This window comes from Gorilla gorilla, chromosome 1 (assembly GCF_029281585.2).
Source record: "Gorilla gorilla gorilla isolate KB3781 chromosome 1, NHGRI_mGorGor1-v2.1_pri, whole genome shotgun sequence".
In the NCBI taxonomy this organism is placed as follows: Eukaryota; Metazoa; Chordata; class Mammalia; order Primates; family Hominidae; genus Gorilla; species Gorilla gorilla.
The window spans coordinates 224,932,627-224,946,761 of NC_073224.2; the positions used below are offsets into that span (position 1 = coordinate 224,932,627).

At 45.0% G+C, this 14,135-nt stretch overlaps 1 protein-coding gene across 19 annotated transcripts in view; it reads right to left on the reverse strand.

The window, feature by feature from the left end:
* FHAD1 (forkhead associated phosphopeptide binding domain 1) overlaps positions 1-8,579 on the reverse strand; it is a 154,460-nt gene extending 145,881 nt beyond the window's left edge. For 18 of the 19 annotated variants that reach the window (XM_055385079.2, XM_055385072.2, XM_055385054.2 and 15 more), the window contains exons 1-2: positions 8,407-8,556; positions 3,820-3,926 (exon numbers count right to left, since the gene is read on the reverse strand). In XM_055385079.2, the coding sequence (XP_055241054.2) occupies positions 3,820-3,912 (93 nt within the window). In that variant the 5' untranslated portion in view covers positions 3,913-3,926; positions 8,407-8,556. Of the gene's footprint in view, positions 1-3,819; positions 3,927-8,406 lie in introns of all 19 variants that reach the window. The other variant, XM_019018836.4, reaches the window with a different exon arrangement.
* Positions 8,580-14,135: the final 5,556 nt, after the last annotated feature.

A 14,135-nucleotide genomic window follows, 5' to 3' on the forward strand; every position in this document is an offset into this window, starting at 1 on the left:
ATTTTTATTTTCTTCTTTACAGTTTGCTTTCTCCCAATTTTTTAAAAAACATAGGCCCATAATTACCTTCCATTATCAGAATATGTGAATGATGTCAGAATATTATAATATCAATAAGCAAAAAAAGGCAGCTTTGCAAATGAATATATTAATAAATCTTTACAAGCATAGCTCCCTACTCTTCAGGATTTATCCAAGTAAATAAAACAATCTTCTTTCTTTGCTAGGTGTAAATGCTGGGTAATTTCACAGCTGACTTTTTTTTTTTTTTAAGATTCCTGAACTTTATTTAGTGGAATGACTTCTAGCAGCACAAATAAGACAAATGATAAATTGACTGTTGAATTATTACTCAGGGTGGCTTCTAGCTGATCCAGCATGATTCTCAGGTTAATCAGAAAGGCCCAGTGAAGGCAAAAGAGGGGGCAATTTTCACCTTATCTTGTCTTATAAAATATTTTCTGAAAAATATGGACACGGCTGTAGGTTTCAGTTCTTCAAAACAGACCTGTGTCCCCCACATCCCTTCTTAAAGCAAATCTCTCCCAAATCCATTTAAGCTTTGGGAAGAGGATTTGTCTAAGAGAAGATATAAAAGCCCATTAAAAGTCTATTCACAAAGCATTTGGCAATTCATGTATCATCTGTTCTCTCGGGAGCCAGTGTAAGCTCATGCTTCTGGAAATGCAACTGATTCCTTCATAAATCAATGGAACTGTTGCTGACAGTGGTGACTTACTTTTTAAACTAAGGCCAAGGAGCAGTAAGCAGTCAATTATTTTTATACAATCAATGCTGCTCAGTTTCTGTCTATATATATAATAATTGTCCTCATTAGTTCCTGTTTCCAAATAGCTTGTTAATATCAGTGGATACCCACCTTAACCCTGTGAACAAAAATTCTCAGTCTCCACTTTATGTGACCATAATAATGATTGTGGCGTCATTTACTTAGTACCATATGCCAGGTACTTTATATGCATTTTCTCATTTAATCCCTACAGCTCTGTGAAATAAGTGGTTTATAAATGGAGAAAATGAGCTCAGTAAGATTAAGTAGTTTGCTTGAAGTCACACAGCCAGAAAACGGTCTAAGAGATTCAAATCCAGGTCTACCTCCAAAGCCTGTGCTTTTAAAAATTACTACAGTTTTCTAATATCATAGTCCAGTTCAAAACAGAGATCACTGTCTCTACCTTGGCCACCCAGAAAGTAAAACTACCTTAAATCTACCCCTTGTTATGATACAGAAGAAACTACGATTCTTTTTATTTGATTTTTCCACTTTGTACACTGAACAGTTTTCTGTGTCCTTGTAGGGAGACCATGTCATGGATGAGAATCTCAAAGGAAGGTATGTTGAGTTATTTTAAAATCGATTGAGTTTATAACTCTTAGAAAACTAGAAATGCAGGGGGAATGTTCTCCATTTGATAAAGAACATCTATAAAAAAACCCTACAGTTAATATAATTTTTTTTTTTTTTTTTTGAGACGGAGTCTGGCTCTGTCGCCCAGGCTGGAGTGCAGTGGCGCAATCTCAGCTCACTGCAAGCTCCGCCTCCCAGGTTCACGCCATTCTCCTGCCTCAGCCTCCCGAGTAGCTGGGACTACAGGTGCCCGCCACCACGCCCGGCTAATTTTTTGTATTTTTAGTAGAGACGGGGTTTCACCATGTTAGCCAGGATGGTCTCGATCTCCTGACCTCGTGATCCGCCCGCCTCGGCCTCCCAAAGTGCTGGGATTACAGGCGTGAGCCACCGCGCCCGGCCTAATATAATATTTAATGATGAAAGACAGAATGCTTTTCCCTTAAAACCAGGAACAAGGCAAATATAAAGATTTATACTGCTCTCACCACTCTTATGCAACAGACTACTGGAAGTCCCAGCCAATGCAATATCTCAAGAAAATAAAATTAAAAGTGTACAGATCAAATAAGTAAAAATAAAACTTTTAATTTGCAGATGACATGGTAACATCCTAAGCAGGTGACAAAAAAACTTCTAGAAAGTTCAGTTAAGGTTGCAAGACACCATATAAGCATACAAAAATCAATTATGTTTCTATATACTGGCAACGAACAGGCGGCCACTGAAATTTAAAGTATAATACCATTTACCATCACAAACAAAAAAGGAGAAATTAAGTACTTAAGTATAAATCCAGCAAAACATGCACAGGATTTGTATGCTGAAAGCTACAAAGTATTCATGAAAGAAACCAAAGAAGACCTAAATCAATGCAGAAACATACCATTTTGATGGATTGAAAAACCACATATTAAATATATAAATTCTTTCCACATTGATGTATAGATTTAAACACAATTTCTATCAAAATCTCAGCAAGACATTTCATAGATATAGACAGACTTATTCTAAAATTTATATGGAAAGGGAAAGGAAGCAGAAGAGGTAAGAATTTTTTTGATTGCTACACACAAATCTATTAATACACATGTGATCTATAAAATGATACAGAACTACACACATTGTCCTCTCTCTTTCTCTGACACACACACACACACACACACACACATACACACAGCACTTATGTCAATTTCCTGGTTTTGATATTGTTATAGTCACACATAGTATGTAACCACTGGAGGAAACTGGGTGGAAGGTAGGTGTGATCTCTACCTACTATTTTTGGAACTTCTTGTGAATCTCTAATTTCAAAATGAAGGGTTAAAAAAGTCTATTGAGTGAGGTCTGAAAGAGATCTGCTTCTCACAGTTATAAAGAGATTCCACGGCATTTTTTCTCTTTCCACTTCAATATTTTAACCCCCTCCCATGTTTAAAAAGGCTCAAATCCACTGTTTTTATTATTATTCTCCTTCTTTCAACTTCCTTGGTTGTCAATGAGCTGAGGCTTTGGACCAAACCACAGCTAATTCAGAGAAGGAAATGAAAGAATGCCCAGGCTAAGCCCGGGGCTTGGAGCTCCGTGGCCTCCCTGGCCTCTGAGGGGCCCACGGCAGTCCCATGGGGTCTTGAAAGGAAGAGAGGTCTAGCCCAGAGCAGGCAAAGGCCAAAGCACCAGCTCTGTGCCCACCTTCTGAACCACACATCAGGCTGCTGGGGAGATGACCACAGGTGTGAGGTAGGAGGTGGCACTCGACTCCAGAGGTGGGGCTCAGACACCGGACCAGACTGAGGACTAGCTAAAATAGGGACAGGGTGAAAGCAACTTTCAATCAGACCTGCCCACCAGCGTGCCATGTCAACGTACTGTTGCCATGGCAACACCTGGGCATTATCTCCCCTTTCCATAGCATCCAATGATCCCAAAGTTATTATCCCTTCCCTACATAAACCAGCCCTTAATCTGCATGCAGTTAAAAGTGAGTATAAATATGACTGCAAAACTGCCCTGAGCTGCTGCTCTCTGTCTACAGGGTGGCCGGGCTCTGTAGGAGCAGCCACACAGCTGTAACACTGCTGCTTCGATAAGGCTGTTTCCTTCTACTCCTGGCTTGCCCTTGAATTCTTTCCTGTGCAAAGCCAAGAACCCTCTCGGGATAAGCCCTACTTTGGGGCTCATCTGTTCTGCAATGGGTGGGACAGTGACAGATGCGTTCAGCAAAGGATGGGAGCGCATCACGCTCTGCACAGCACTCAGCTTCACTCCTTATGCCAGGGAAATGGGGTACCCTTGGCAACTGGCTATTGGTAGCACACCAAGGAAAGGTATGGCTGCTTGCCCAGGTTGTGGTGTACAAGAGACTGGAGTCCATATAACACTAAGGACTGTTAGAGAGGGAGAAGGAAGGGGTCAGGGAGGGGACGGGAACAGGTGGGAAGACTTCTTACCTGTAAAACAAGGTCTGAATTTTCATGCCTTCCAATTGTGGTACTTTTATTTAGGACAAAAAAGCCTTCTGCGCTCTTTAGATAGGCCTTCATCCTCTCTGTTTTCCCTACATAAGGTTTTCAGAAAGAATTTTGTTAGAAAATGTAGTTCTCTAATTATTCAACAACATCATACTTAGAATGAATGAAATAACCACAGAGTCATGTCCAAAGTGAGAAATCAGAAGAGGGGGGATTAGATAGATGAGTCAACAATGATGACAAGGACAATTCTGCAGGTTTTTAAGACGATCTCTTCTAACCATGATATCTAGCATAGAAAAGCCTGGTTCTAATAATCAGAGGGCATTTCTTAAGTAACTCAGGACACAAACAAAAGCTAAAACAACCTGACAACAAATCTGAGTTCCAGTGATGATTGCTCTCCACCTCCCATCAAGCTTAGTATAAGCTTAGTGATCTGACTTACCAAGTATTCAAGTTCTGTGTTCCTAACCCATCCTTTACTAGCTCTGTGACCTTGGGTGAGTTACTTATTCTCTCTCTGTGACTCAGTCTCCTCATCTATAAAATGGGTGTTTTTTTTTTTTTTTTTTTGAGACAGGGTCTCACTTTGTCATCCAGGCTGCAGGGCAGTGAGCAATCTTGGCTCACTGAGGTCTCGATCTCCTGGGCTCAAGCAATCCTCCTGCCTCAGCCTCCCCAGTAGCTGGGATTACAGGTGTGCACCACCACACCTGGCTAAAGAGACGGAGTATTGCCACGTTGCCCAGGCTAGTCTCAAACTCTTGAGCTCAAGTAATCCTCCTGCCTTGGCCTCCCAAAGTGCTGGGATTACAAGTGTGCACCACCACACCTGGCTAAAGAGATGGGGTATTGCCATGTTGCCCAGGCTAGTCTCAAACTCTTGAGCTCAAGTAATCCTCCTGCCTTGGCCTCCCAAAGTGCTGGGATTACAGACAGGGGCCACCACACCCAGCCTAAAATGGGTTAAATGCAATAATACACGTGAGGTATCTAGAATGGTGCCTGGCACACACTGAACACTCATTTTTACTACTCTTATTAGTGTTGTTAACCTGGGCTTCTCAAACTCTGATCCAAGGAACCCTAAACTTCTATAGAGCTTATTTTATTCATTCATTCATATTTAGAGATGAGGTCTTGCTCTTTGCCCAGGCTGAGTTCAATGGCACAATCATAGCTCACTGCAGTCTTGAACTCTTGGGCTCAACTGATCCTCCTGCCTCAGCCTCCAGAGTAGCTAGGAATACAGGCACACCACCATGTCTGCTTTTGGAGTTTCTTAAAGAGTTATCATTGGAGAGGCAGGCATTAGATGATGTTTTTCTTTTTAAATCGCTGCATTTCTTCATTTATTTAGTTAGGGGAAAAAAGATTACTTCTAAAGGCAAAATATCAAGATTATAGCTCAGCCATGTAATCAGGACCCTGCACAGTATTCCCCCCACCATTTTACTATAAAAATGTCAAACATACAGAGAGGCTGAAAGAAGCAGATAATGAGCTCCTATGTACCCACCACCAGATTCTACCATCGGCATTTTGCCATATTTGCTTTATCACAGATCTTTCCATCTATCCGTGTGTCCATCCATTTTATATTGTGGTGCATTTCGAAATAAGTTCTATACACATCTTTTAAGACAAACACTTCAGTGACTTCAGAAAGTTCTAAAATGTTGACAGTAATTCATCTCGATGCTTGAATCCGATTTGAGATTACGTCTAAAGATGCAATGTGATATCCTCCACCTCAATTCCTTGTCAAAGAACAACAGTCTCTCTCTTTTCCTTTCAATTGAAAAGTCAGTGAAATGACAAATTATTGGACTATGGATAAAAACAAAAATCAACTAGTTGTGGTGGTATGGACTCTCGGGGCTGGCTCTGCTTTTCATCATCATCTCTACCATCATTTATGGAGTCCTTAGTAAGTGCCAGGCACTTTTCCTTGAATATACTCTTTTCATCCTCAGAGAAACCCTGCAAGGTGGGTGTCATTATTGTCCCTACTTTACAGAAAAGGAGACTGAGATGCAGAGAGGTTAAGGTCCCCTAGCATTCGGGCAGGGAGATTGCCATTGCATGTCACTACTATATAATCCTCAGGCAGCTCAACTTTTCACACCTCCATCACTGCTGGGTGGGGAGGGGATGGGATGGGGGAGCAGAGAGAGTCGCTGAGTCGGGGGAGGGAGAGGTTGTCACTTGGGATACTGAGGTTGTCACTGTTTTGCTGACACTTAGGACATGAAATAACAGATAGCCCTTAACACCAGAATTCTATCCTCTGCAAAAAAAGAAAAGACCCTTGGGAGTAAGACAAATAAAAACAAGCCAGATAGTTTATGTTTGTAAATTCCGAAGCCTATGAGAAATCCTCAGAAATATTAATACTTTCATATAATGAGAATTTTATTTTTAAGTCTGCTGTCTTTAATAGGGATAAAAAGACACTTCCTTTTCCAAAAGAACCATGCCCTGTTGCCCTCAAATTGCCTGAGTTATTAATCTTCAATTGCAGAGGACTACATCATCAAGCACCACATCCAAACTAAAGTAAAAGTAATCTAAAGTCAACTTTCGAGAAATGTCTCTTTTGTGGGAAAGCCACAGGAAATGCCTCCAGGGTAAAACCCCAAATCTGAATGACTGGCTTTTTTTTTTTAGCTCTTCCCCCCGATGTTTCCACAGCTGGTGCCTTGCGGTAGCTACCTGACCACCCCAGCTAAAGGCGTCACCAGTCACTTTGTTGTCTAGCTAGCATGTGTCACTGCTGTGGCTCCTTCCTTGAGCTTATCATTCTCTGTCATTTTCTTGTTCTTTACTTAGCTATGTGTTTACTGTTTCCCTTTCACTGAGATACGTTCCAAGAGAGCCCAAACTGTGTTGTTTTTGTTAAACTCAATTCTCCATGGGTTTCCTGTGTTTGTACCCATCTTCAGAGCAAAGACACTGACAGATTTTGTTCCAGACAATCTTCCAAGGACATCTGTAGGGCAAATATCCTGAGAGGATAGGGATAGTGTCCCTATCCAGGGCAGAGTGAAGATTTATGATAAAAATGTCATCTCTGGCTGGGCACGGTGGCTCATGCCTGTAATCCCAGCACTTTGGGAGGCCCAGGTGGACGGATCACCTGAGGTCAGGAGTTTGAGACCAGCCTGGCCAACATGGCGAAACCCTGTCTCTACTAAAAACACAAAAAAATTAGCCGGGCATGGTGGCATGCACCTGTAGTCCCAGCTAATCGGAAGTCTGAGGCAGGAGAATCACTTGAAACCGTGCAGCAGAGGTTGCAGTGAGCTGAGATTGTGCCACTGCACTCTAGCTTGGGAGACAGAGCAAGACTCTGTCTCAATTTAAAAAAAAAAAAGTCATCTCCTTCCAGGGCAAAGGTTGGGCACTGGCTAGCAGCCCCTTTTAAAAGACTGGAGTTTCCTGAGCTTGGGGTTCCTTAGCTGGGACACAGACTCGCAGTGTGCACGGCATCCACCTGAGCTGTCCTGCATCACCCCGGGGTACTTGCAGGGCAAGGGGAACCAACGCAAACATGAAGCTCACAGTGCCTGCTGTGCTGTGAGTAATAACATCCTTTGTCTCTGGTCCTGGAGTCTCTGGTCTTCTGCTAGCATCATTAAGCAGTGGCAGGCTAACTTAGCTTGCAAGTAGTGTAAAAATCTCAGACCCTTTGCATTTCCTCACAGTCTGTTCATTACTCCCCTCTGGCCCCCAGTGCTGCCATGCCTGACACATAGTGGTGCTCAGTAAATCATGAATGAATGAAAGTACAAAATAATGCTTAAAAGTAAGTCAGGGTAGCCTAAGAACCTCTGACAGTAACTACCTTTCATTTTCCCCTTCAGTATTTATCCTAGATGACATTCTGGAAAAAAAAAAAAAAAGTCTATTTCTTTAGCTGAATGGGTTGGGCCCTATTTCCCCACTTTAATCTTGCGCTGTGCAGTCACTTTCCTACCTGAAAACACTGTAGAAAGTGATTAGATGCGTTAAACTCTGTAAATTAGTTCTAAGATATAGGGCACCGACCATGCAAAAGAGCAAAAGAGCTTCAGGCATCTGCACTCCCTGCTTATAGGTCACAAGTGAGATAGAGAAGCAAAATTTCTATTGAGGGGTTACCAGATCTTAAGTGGCCTGGGAGCCCTAGAAATTCCTCAGTGTTGTATTTGGGAAGGGAGAGGTTAGGCAAGGGGGGAAGTCTCTCTGACCGCTGGGTGGGTGTCGTTCGTACGTCAGGGGCAGCAGGGATGCCCCTCCTAATCCCAGCTGTACCCCCCAGGACTTCCCAGAGTGGCATGGCTGGTGCCAAGGAGGGGTCTAAGGCTCCCGGGGGCTTCCTCCGCGGGAGGGGTGGGGCCTGCACCTGGAAAGGAGGGGCTGATGTTGGGGCAGCTACTGGGGTGCTCCTGGGGACCGGAGCCTGGATCCAGGAGGATGGGGCCGGGAAGCCACCCCTTCTCCTGCCAGGGCTAGTCCTCGCGGGGCCGCCCCTTCCGGTCCCCGGTCTCGGCCCGCCACCCCTTCCCGCGCCGCACTCACCTGGCGGGAGGAGGAAGCCCACGCTCCGACCTCCGCCGAGAGCCCTGCCAGCTCGGGAGGCGTCGGGCCAGCTCCGGGGCGAGGCCTCCCGGCCGCGCTCCCGCGGAGTCTCCAGCCCGCACCCGGCACCCCGCGCGCCCGGCCGGCCTGTGTACGCGTGTTGCCATGGCAACGCCGCCAGGCGCCGCGGGGTCAGGCCTAACAGGTGAGGGCGTGGCCTGCGCGGCAGAGGGGGCGTGGTACCGTGCAGGGAACGCCCACCGGGTTACCGCCTGCTGAATGTTCCAGGCCCCACGAGCCTGCCCCATTTCACAGATAGGAAAGCGGAGGCTCAGAGGTCACAGAAATGGCCCAAGGTTTTACAGCGAGGAAGGAGCAGGGAGGAGATTTGATTCAAGAATCCTTTCCATTACCCCTCACTGTAAGCTGGATGCGTTGAGGGAGGGTCGGGGGCGATAGGGAGAGGTAGGAGATTGATGGAGCGGAACTCATGAGACCCTTGGAGGTTAGTATGCCCCCTGCCCTACCCAAATCTCTAGTCCTTTCCGTTACAGGCCAGAAAATAGAAAGAGTAAGAAGAGGGGATCTCTGGGAGTGGGGTGGGGATTGGGAAACGGATGGGGTGGAATGAACAATTTTGAAAGAATGAGGATTTCTTCCATGTGCTGGGGAAAAAATATTTCCAAACTCACAATCCTGCTGCCTCTGCTCCTCCCTGTTAAGAGTGACATTTATTTATTCTTTTGCCCTTTCTCTATCTCTGCAAACATCTTTTGAGTCCTATGAGTGTCACACGCTGATCCCAGAATACACCTGGAACAGTTACTGTCCTTAAGAAACCGCTTGTCAGCCGGCACAGGACTCGCGGGATGGAGTGTGTTGAGAAGATGTGCAAATCCTATCTCCCGCCATCTCCCACTTCTACTTGAGGGCAGAGCAACCTGCTGACTCTACCTGGAGAGTGATTCCTTTCACTGGCAGGAAATGGCTGACCAGACACCTCAAGAAAAACTCTAAACGTTTTTCTAAGAGAGATGAACTATGGCACACTCTACCCTAGTGATACGGTTTGGCTGTGTGTCCCCACCCAAATCTCATCTCGAATTGCACTCCCCACGTGTTGGAAGAGGGGCCTGGTGGGAGGTGATTGAATCATGGGGGCAGACTTCCCGCTTGCTTTTCTCATGATAGCGAGTGAGTTCTCTTGAGATCTGATGGTTTAAAAGTGTGGCACTTCCCCCTTTGCTCTCTCTCTCTCCTGCTACACCATGTTACAACATGCTAGCTTCCTTGCTTCCCCTTGGCCTTACGCCATAACTGTAAGTTTCCTGAGGCCTCCCTAGCAGTGCAGAACTGTGAGTCAATTAAACTTCTTTTCTTTGTAAATTATTGAGTCTCAAGGAATTACTTTATAGCAGTGTGAGAACAGACTAATACACCTAGTCAATAGGAAGAGGATCTGAGAAAGAAATCATGGACATCGATTTGTGGTGGAATATACAGTGAAGATGCTCAAACGTGCCTGGAGGCTTTTAGAAATGCGGACTTCTGGGCACAGACCCCAGAGATTCTGATTTAGCAGGCCTGGGACATAATCCAGGAATGTGCATTTGCAACAAGCTTGACAAAACCCTGATTTATGCAGCTGAACTGCAGAGACCTCTCCCGGAGCCTGTCCCTACAAATCTCTTCCAGGCCCTCAGTCTGGAAGGTTCTGCCTGGATCAGTTTCCTACAACCAGAAAGATTCTAGGCGTAAAATGCTAGGAGGGACCACAAGGGCTGGGACCCAAGTGATGGCTTCACAGGAACAGAGAGGGTCAAGCCCAGCTTCCCACACGTTTCTGCCTCAGAGCCTTTGCTCTTGCCCGTTCCTCTGCCTGGAATGCACTTCCCCTCAAGAGTCTCCTTTGCCTTCTTTACTTTAGCTTTTTACTCACATATCATCTTTTCTAAAATTGGTTTTTTGAAAAAATAAAACAACCACCATGAAATCTAATAAACAACAAAAAAGAGCAAATAAAAACAACAAGAACAGCAAAAGCAAATAAAAATAAGAACAACAAAAGCAAATAAAAATAAGAACAACAAAAGCACATCCAAACAAAATAAAAACCTCAACACTCTATCCCTCTTCCCTTCTTTTTTGCCACTTGCTATAGTTAGAATATTTGACCCCTCCAAATCTCATGTTGAAATTTGCTCCTCAGTGTTAGAGGTGGGGCCTGGTGGGAGGTGCTTGGATCATGTGGGCGAATCCCTCATGGATGGCTTGGTGCTGTTCTTGTAGGGTGCATGAGTTCTCACTCTATCAGTTTCCTAAAGAGCTGATTGTTAGAAAGAGCCTGGCACCTCCCCCTCGCTCACTCTCACTTCCTCTCTCGTCATGTGATCTCTGCACATGCAGGCACTACTTTCTGCCAGGAGTGGAAGCAGCCTGAGACCCTCACCAGAGGCAGATGCTGGCACCATGCTTCTTGTACAACCTGCAGAACTGTGAGCCAAATAAACCTCTTTTCTGGATAAATGACCCAGCCTCAGGTATTACTTGATAGCAACACAAATGGACTAATACATCACTTATCATCAACTCACATACTATTTCTTTTATTTATTTATGTTATTTATTGTGTCTCCCTCCCTGACGCCTGGTAGAATCTAAACTCCATGAAAGCAGGGATTTCTTTTTTCCTGTTTTGTTCGCTGCTGTGCCACCAGTCCCTAGAACAATGTCTGAATGAATAAATACGCAGGGGGAAGCCCCTGCCACCCTTCTGAAGCCTGGCCTCCTGTCCTCTGAGGACTGCTGGGCTGACCTGTCCTCGCCCCAGGATGTCGGCTTCTCTAGTCCCCTGCCCAGGCCTGAACACCACCTCCATCCCTACCACCACCCCTCCATGCTTGTCTTTAGTCAAACTCTTGTCATTAACATGAACCCAGGACACAAACTTGCTATCAGACAGATCCCAGTGAAACCCAGGCTGGCCATGAGCTGGAACAGCCCATGCCCCTCACCAGGCTTTGAGAGATCATCTGTTGCTGTTAGCTGATATCTCAATGAAAAACAAAAAATCCTAAACTGAGAGCAAAGCTGACACTCAGAATCAGTGGAGCCGAAGTTGCCAAATCTTAATTGGATCCTCTCTCCCTCAGGATGCCACTGTTATCTCAAGGGTGTGCAAAATTCTTGAAACCCAATTCCGTATCATCCATTTGCATTTCAAAAACAGAAAATCAAATACCCAATAACTTAGGGTTTTATGATATAATTTCCTGGGCTGAGTAAGAGAGTTGTACATTGCAATTAAACAGTGATGGGGCATTAAAAATACTGTCCCTGAAAAACAAATCGATGTTTCTAGATTACTTGTGCTTCTTGGCAGTGCCTACAGTTAACCTTTTATTGAACTCTTGGTGACTACGAAGCCCATATTGTAGGAAATAAGGCTCAGAGACAGGGAGAAATCTGCCTAAGGTCACACAGCTAGAAAATCTGGCAGGATTTGAATCTAGATGAATGTGACAAGGAAGGTATTTCCCCTGGGGAACTACAGGTGACAGCTGTCACAATCACAAGATGCCACTTACTCACAACTGCTTTCTCTCACTTCTGAGCAGCCTGCACTCTTGTCTGTCCAAAGGTTCAGGCAGTGCCCAGGGCAGGGAGGGAAGGGGGCATAAGCCAAGAGGAGGCAGCTCAGGCCTGCCACCCACATTACCTGCTGACATTGGGCACTAGGCTTCGTTCCTGCAGAACTTCTGCCCCCGTAAAATCTCATTCCTTCCCAGCCACCTTCTCTGGGCTGTTCTTGCCTGAGGAGAGCCTAACCCTGTGCTCCATCCTCAGAGACCTGTGTGATGTTTCTCCTGCTGCCCTTGCATTCCAACATGAAATGAATGCTGGCTTCAGGCCCCAGCCCCGGCCAGGAGAGGTGCGGAGGCTTCCTCAGCTTCTATGGCATGAAAGAGAGCCAGAGAAAGCGCAAGAACAAGAGAGTAAAGAGTGCAGGAGATAGCCAAGCTGTTGCGCAGGGTGATGGATGACAGAGAGCAGACGGCCCACTAGAGACTCCACAGCCCATTAGTAACCTGACCATATAAGCTTAGAAAGTACAGATTTTTATATACAGACCTACACACAGAGACTCATAAAAATAATTTCAAACCATGGAGAGAATAACTGGTAACTGAGGCTTTCTGCAGCCATCCTTGCCTTTTCCCATGGCAGAAAATGAGAAAACATGGAGCTTCGTCTCATGTCGACTCTTTCATGCTGGTTTGGAGCATTCAGTTATCTTTCAAATCATTCTTCAAAGTCAGTTCCCCTTGGTTCCTTGCGCTTTGCTGTGGGGGGTCTGTCTGTACCATCCATTCAAAAACTGCAAAGTGTGTTGGCCCCACCTGTCCTGGGCCTGGTTTTTGTTGTATTTTGTTTGTGCCTCACTTCCCTCACCTGTAAAATGGGTATACAACAATCCATTTTATTGAAAGGATTAAATGGGTTAAGACGTATGAAACAGTGGATCAGTGGCTGGTACAACTGAATGGCTCTATGAGTGTTTACGATTATTGCCTGTTTTCTTTTTCTCTGATGCTGTGGGAAGAGAGCCCCAATCTCAACCCAGGTCACAAACACTGGAGAAACTTTGATTTGCATCAAGACTCAGTCCTACTCCAGAACAAACCTGATCTCTGGATGACTAGTCTCATATTATCTGGCCGGCTGCTCTGAGACCTTTCTAGATGTGGATATGGATATAAGAGATGGGATGTGCTCCTTCCTCTAGTCACAACTAGAGGTGATTCTTGGGAACCCAGCAGTCTCTATGGGGTGGCACCTGCTGGACAACTCCATAAATTCTACTTCCAAGCATGTGGGCAAACCTTCACTATATTTTTGTGAGTGACAATGAACCTTTATGAATGTGGTTAACAAATTCGGCTCATATTTATTAAAGCTAACAAGGTACCAACCACCATGTCATGCACAGTTTTATTTAGTTCTTAGCCCAACTCATTATACAGAAAGAGAAATTGAGGCACAGAAAAGTCAAGTAACTTAACCAGTTACAAATCTTGCACATGGTGGTTCTGGAATTCAAACTCTGGCTGCCAGATTACAAAGTGCTGTACTTTTTGTAAACTTTTTTTTTTTTTTTTTTAGATGGAGTCTTGCTCTGTTGCCCAGGCTGGAGTGCAGTGGTGCGATCTCGGCTCACTGCAACCTCCTCCTCCTGGGTTCAAGCGATTCTCCTGCCTCAGCCTCCTGAGTAGCTGGGACTACAGCCACACGCCACCATGCCTGGCTTTTTGTATTTTTAGTAGAGACGGGGTTTCACCATGTTGGCCAGGCTGGTCTCGATCTCCTGACCTTGTGATCCACCGGCCTCGGCCTCCCAGAGTGCTGGGATTAGAGGCGTGAGCCACCGCACCCACCCTTTTTGTAAACTTTTATCGAAGATAATATACATATTGAAAATATACATTTTGTCTCAGGTCATAATTGCATTTTATAGCATTACAAATGGGCTGAGACACCATTTGAATTTTTACTAAGTGTGCTCACCCACCTAACCAGAATCCAGATCAAGAAGCAAAACATCACCAGCACTCCTAGAAGTCTCCCTGTGACCCCTTCCAGTCATTACCCACCCCCTGGGGTAGCCCCTATCCTGACTGCTAATGTCATAGATTCGTTCTGGTTTTTTGTTGTTGTTGTTGTTTGTTTTT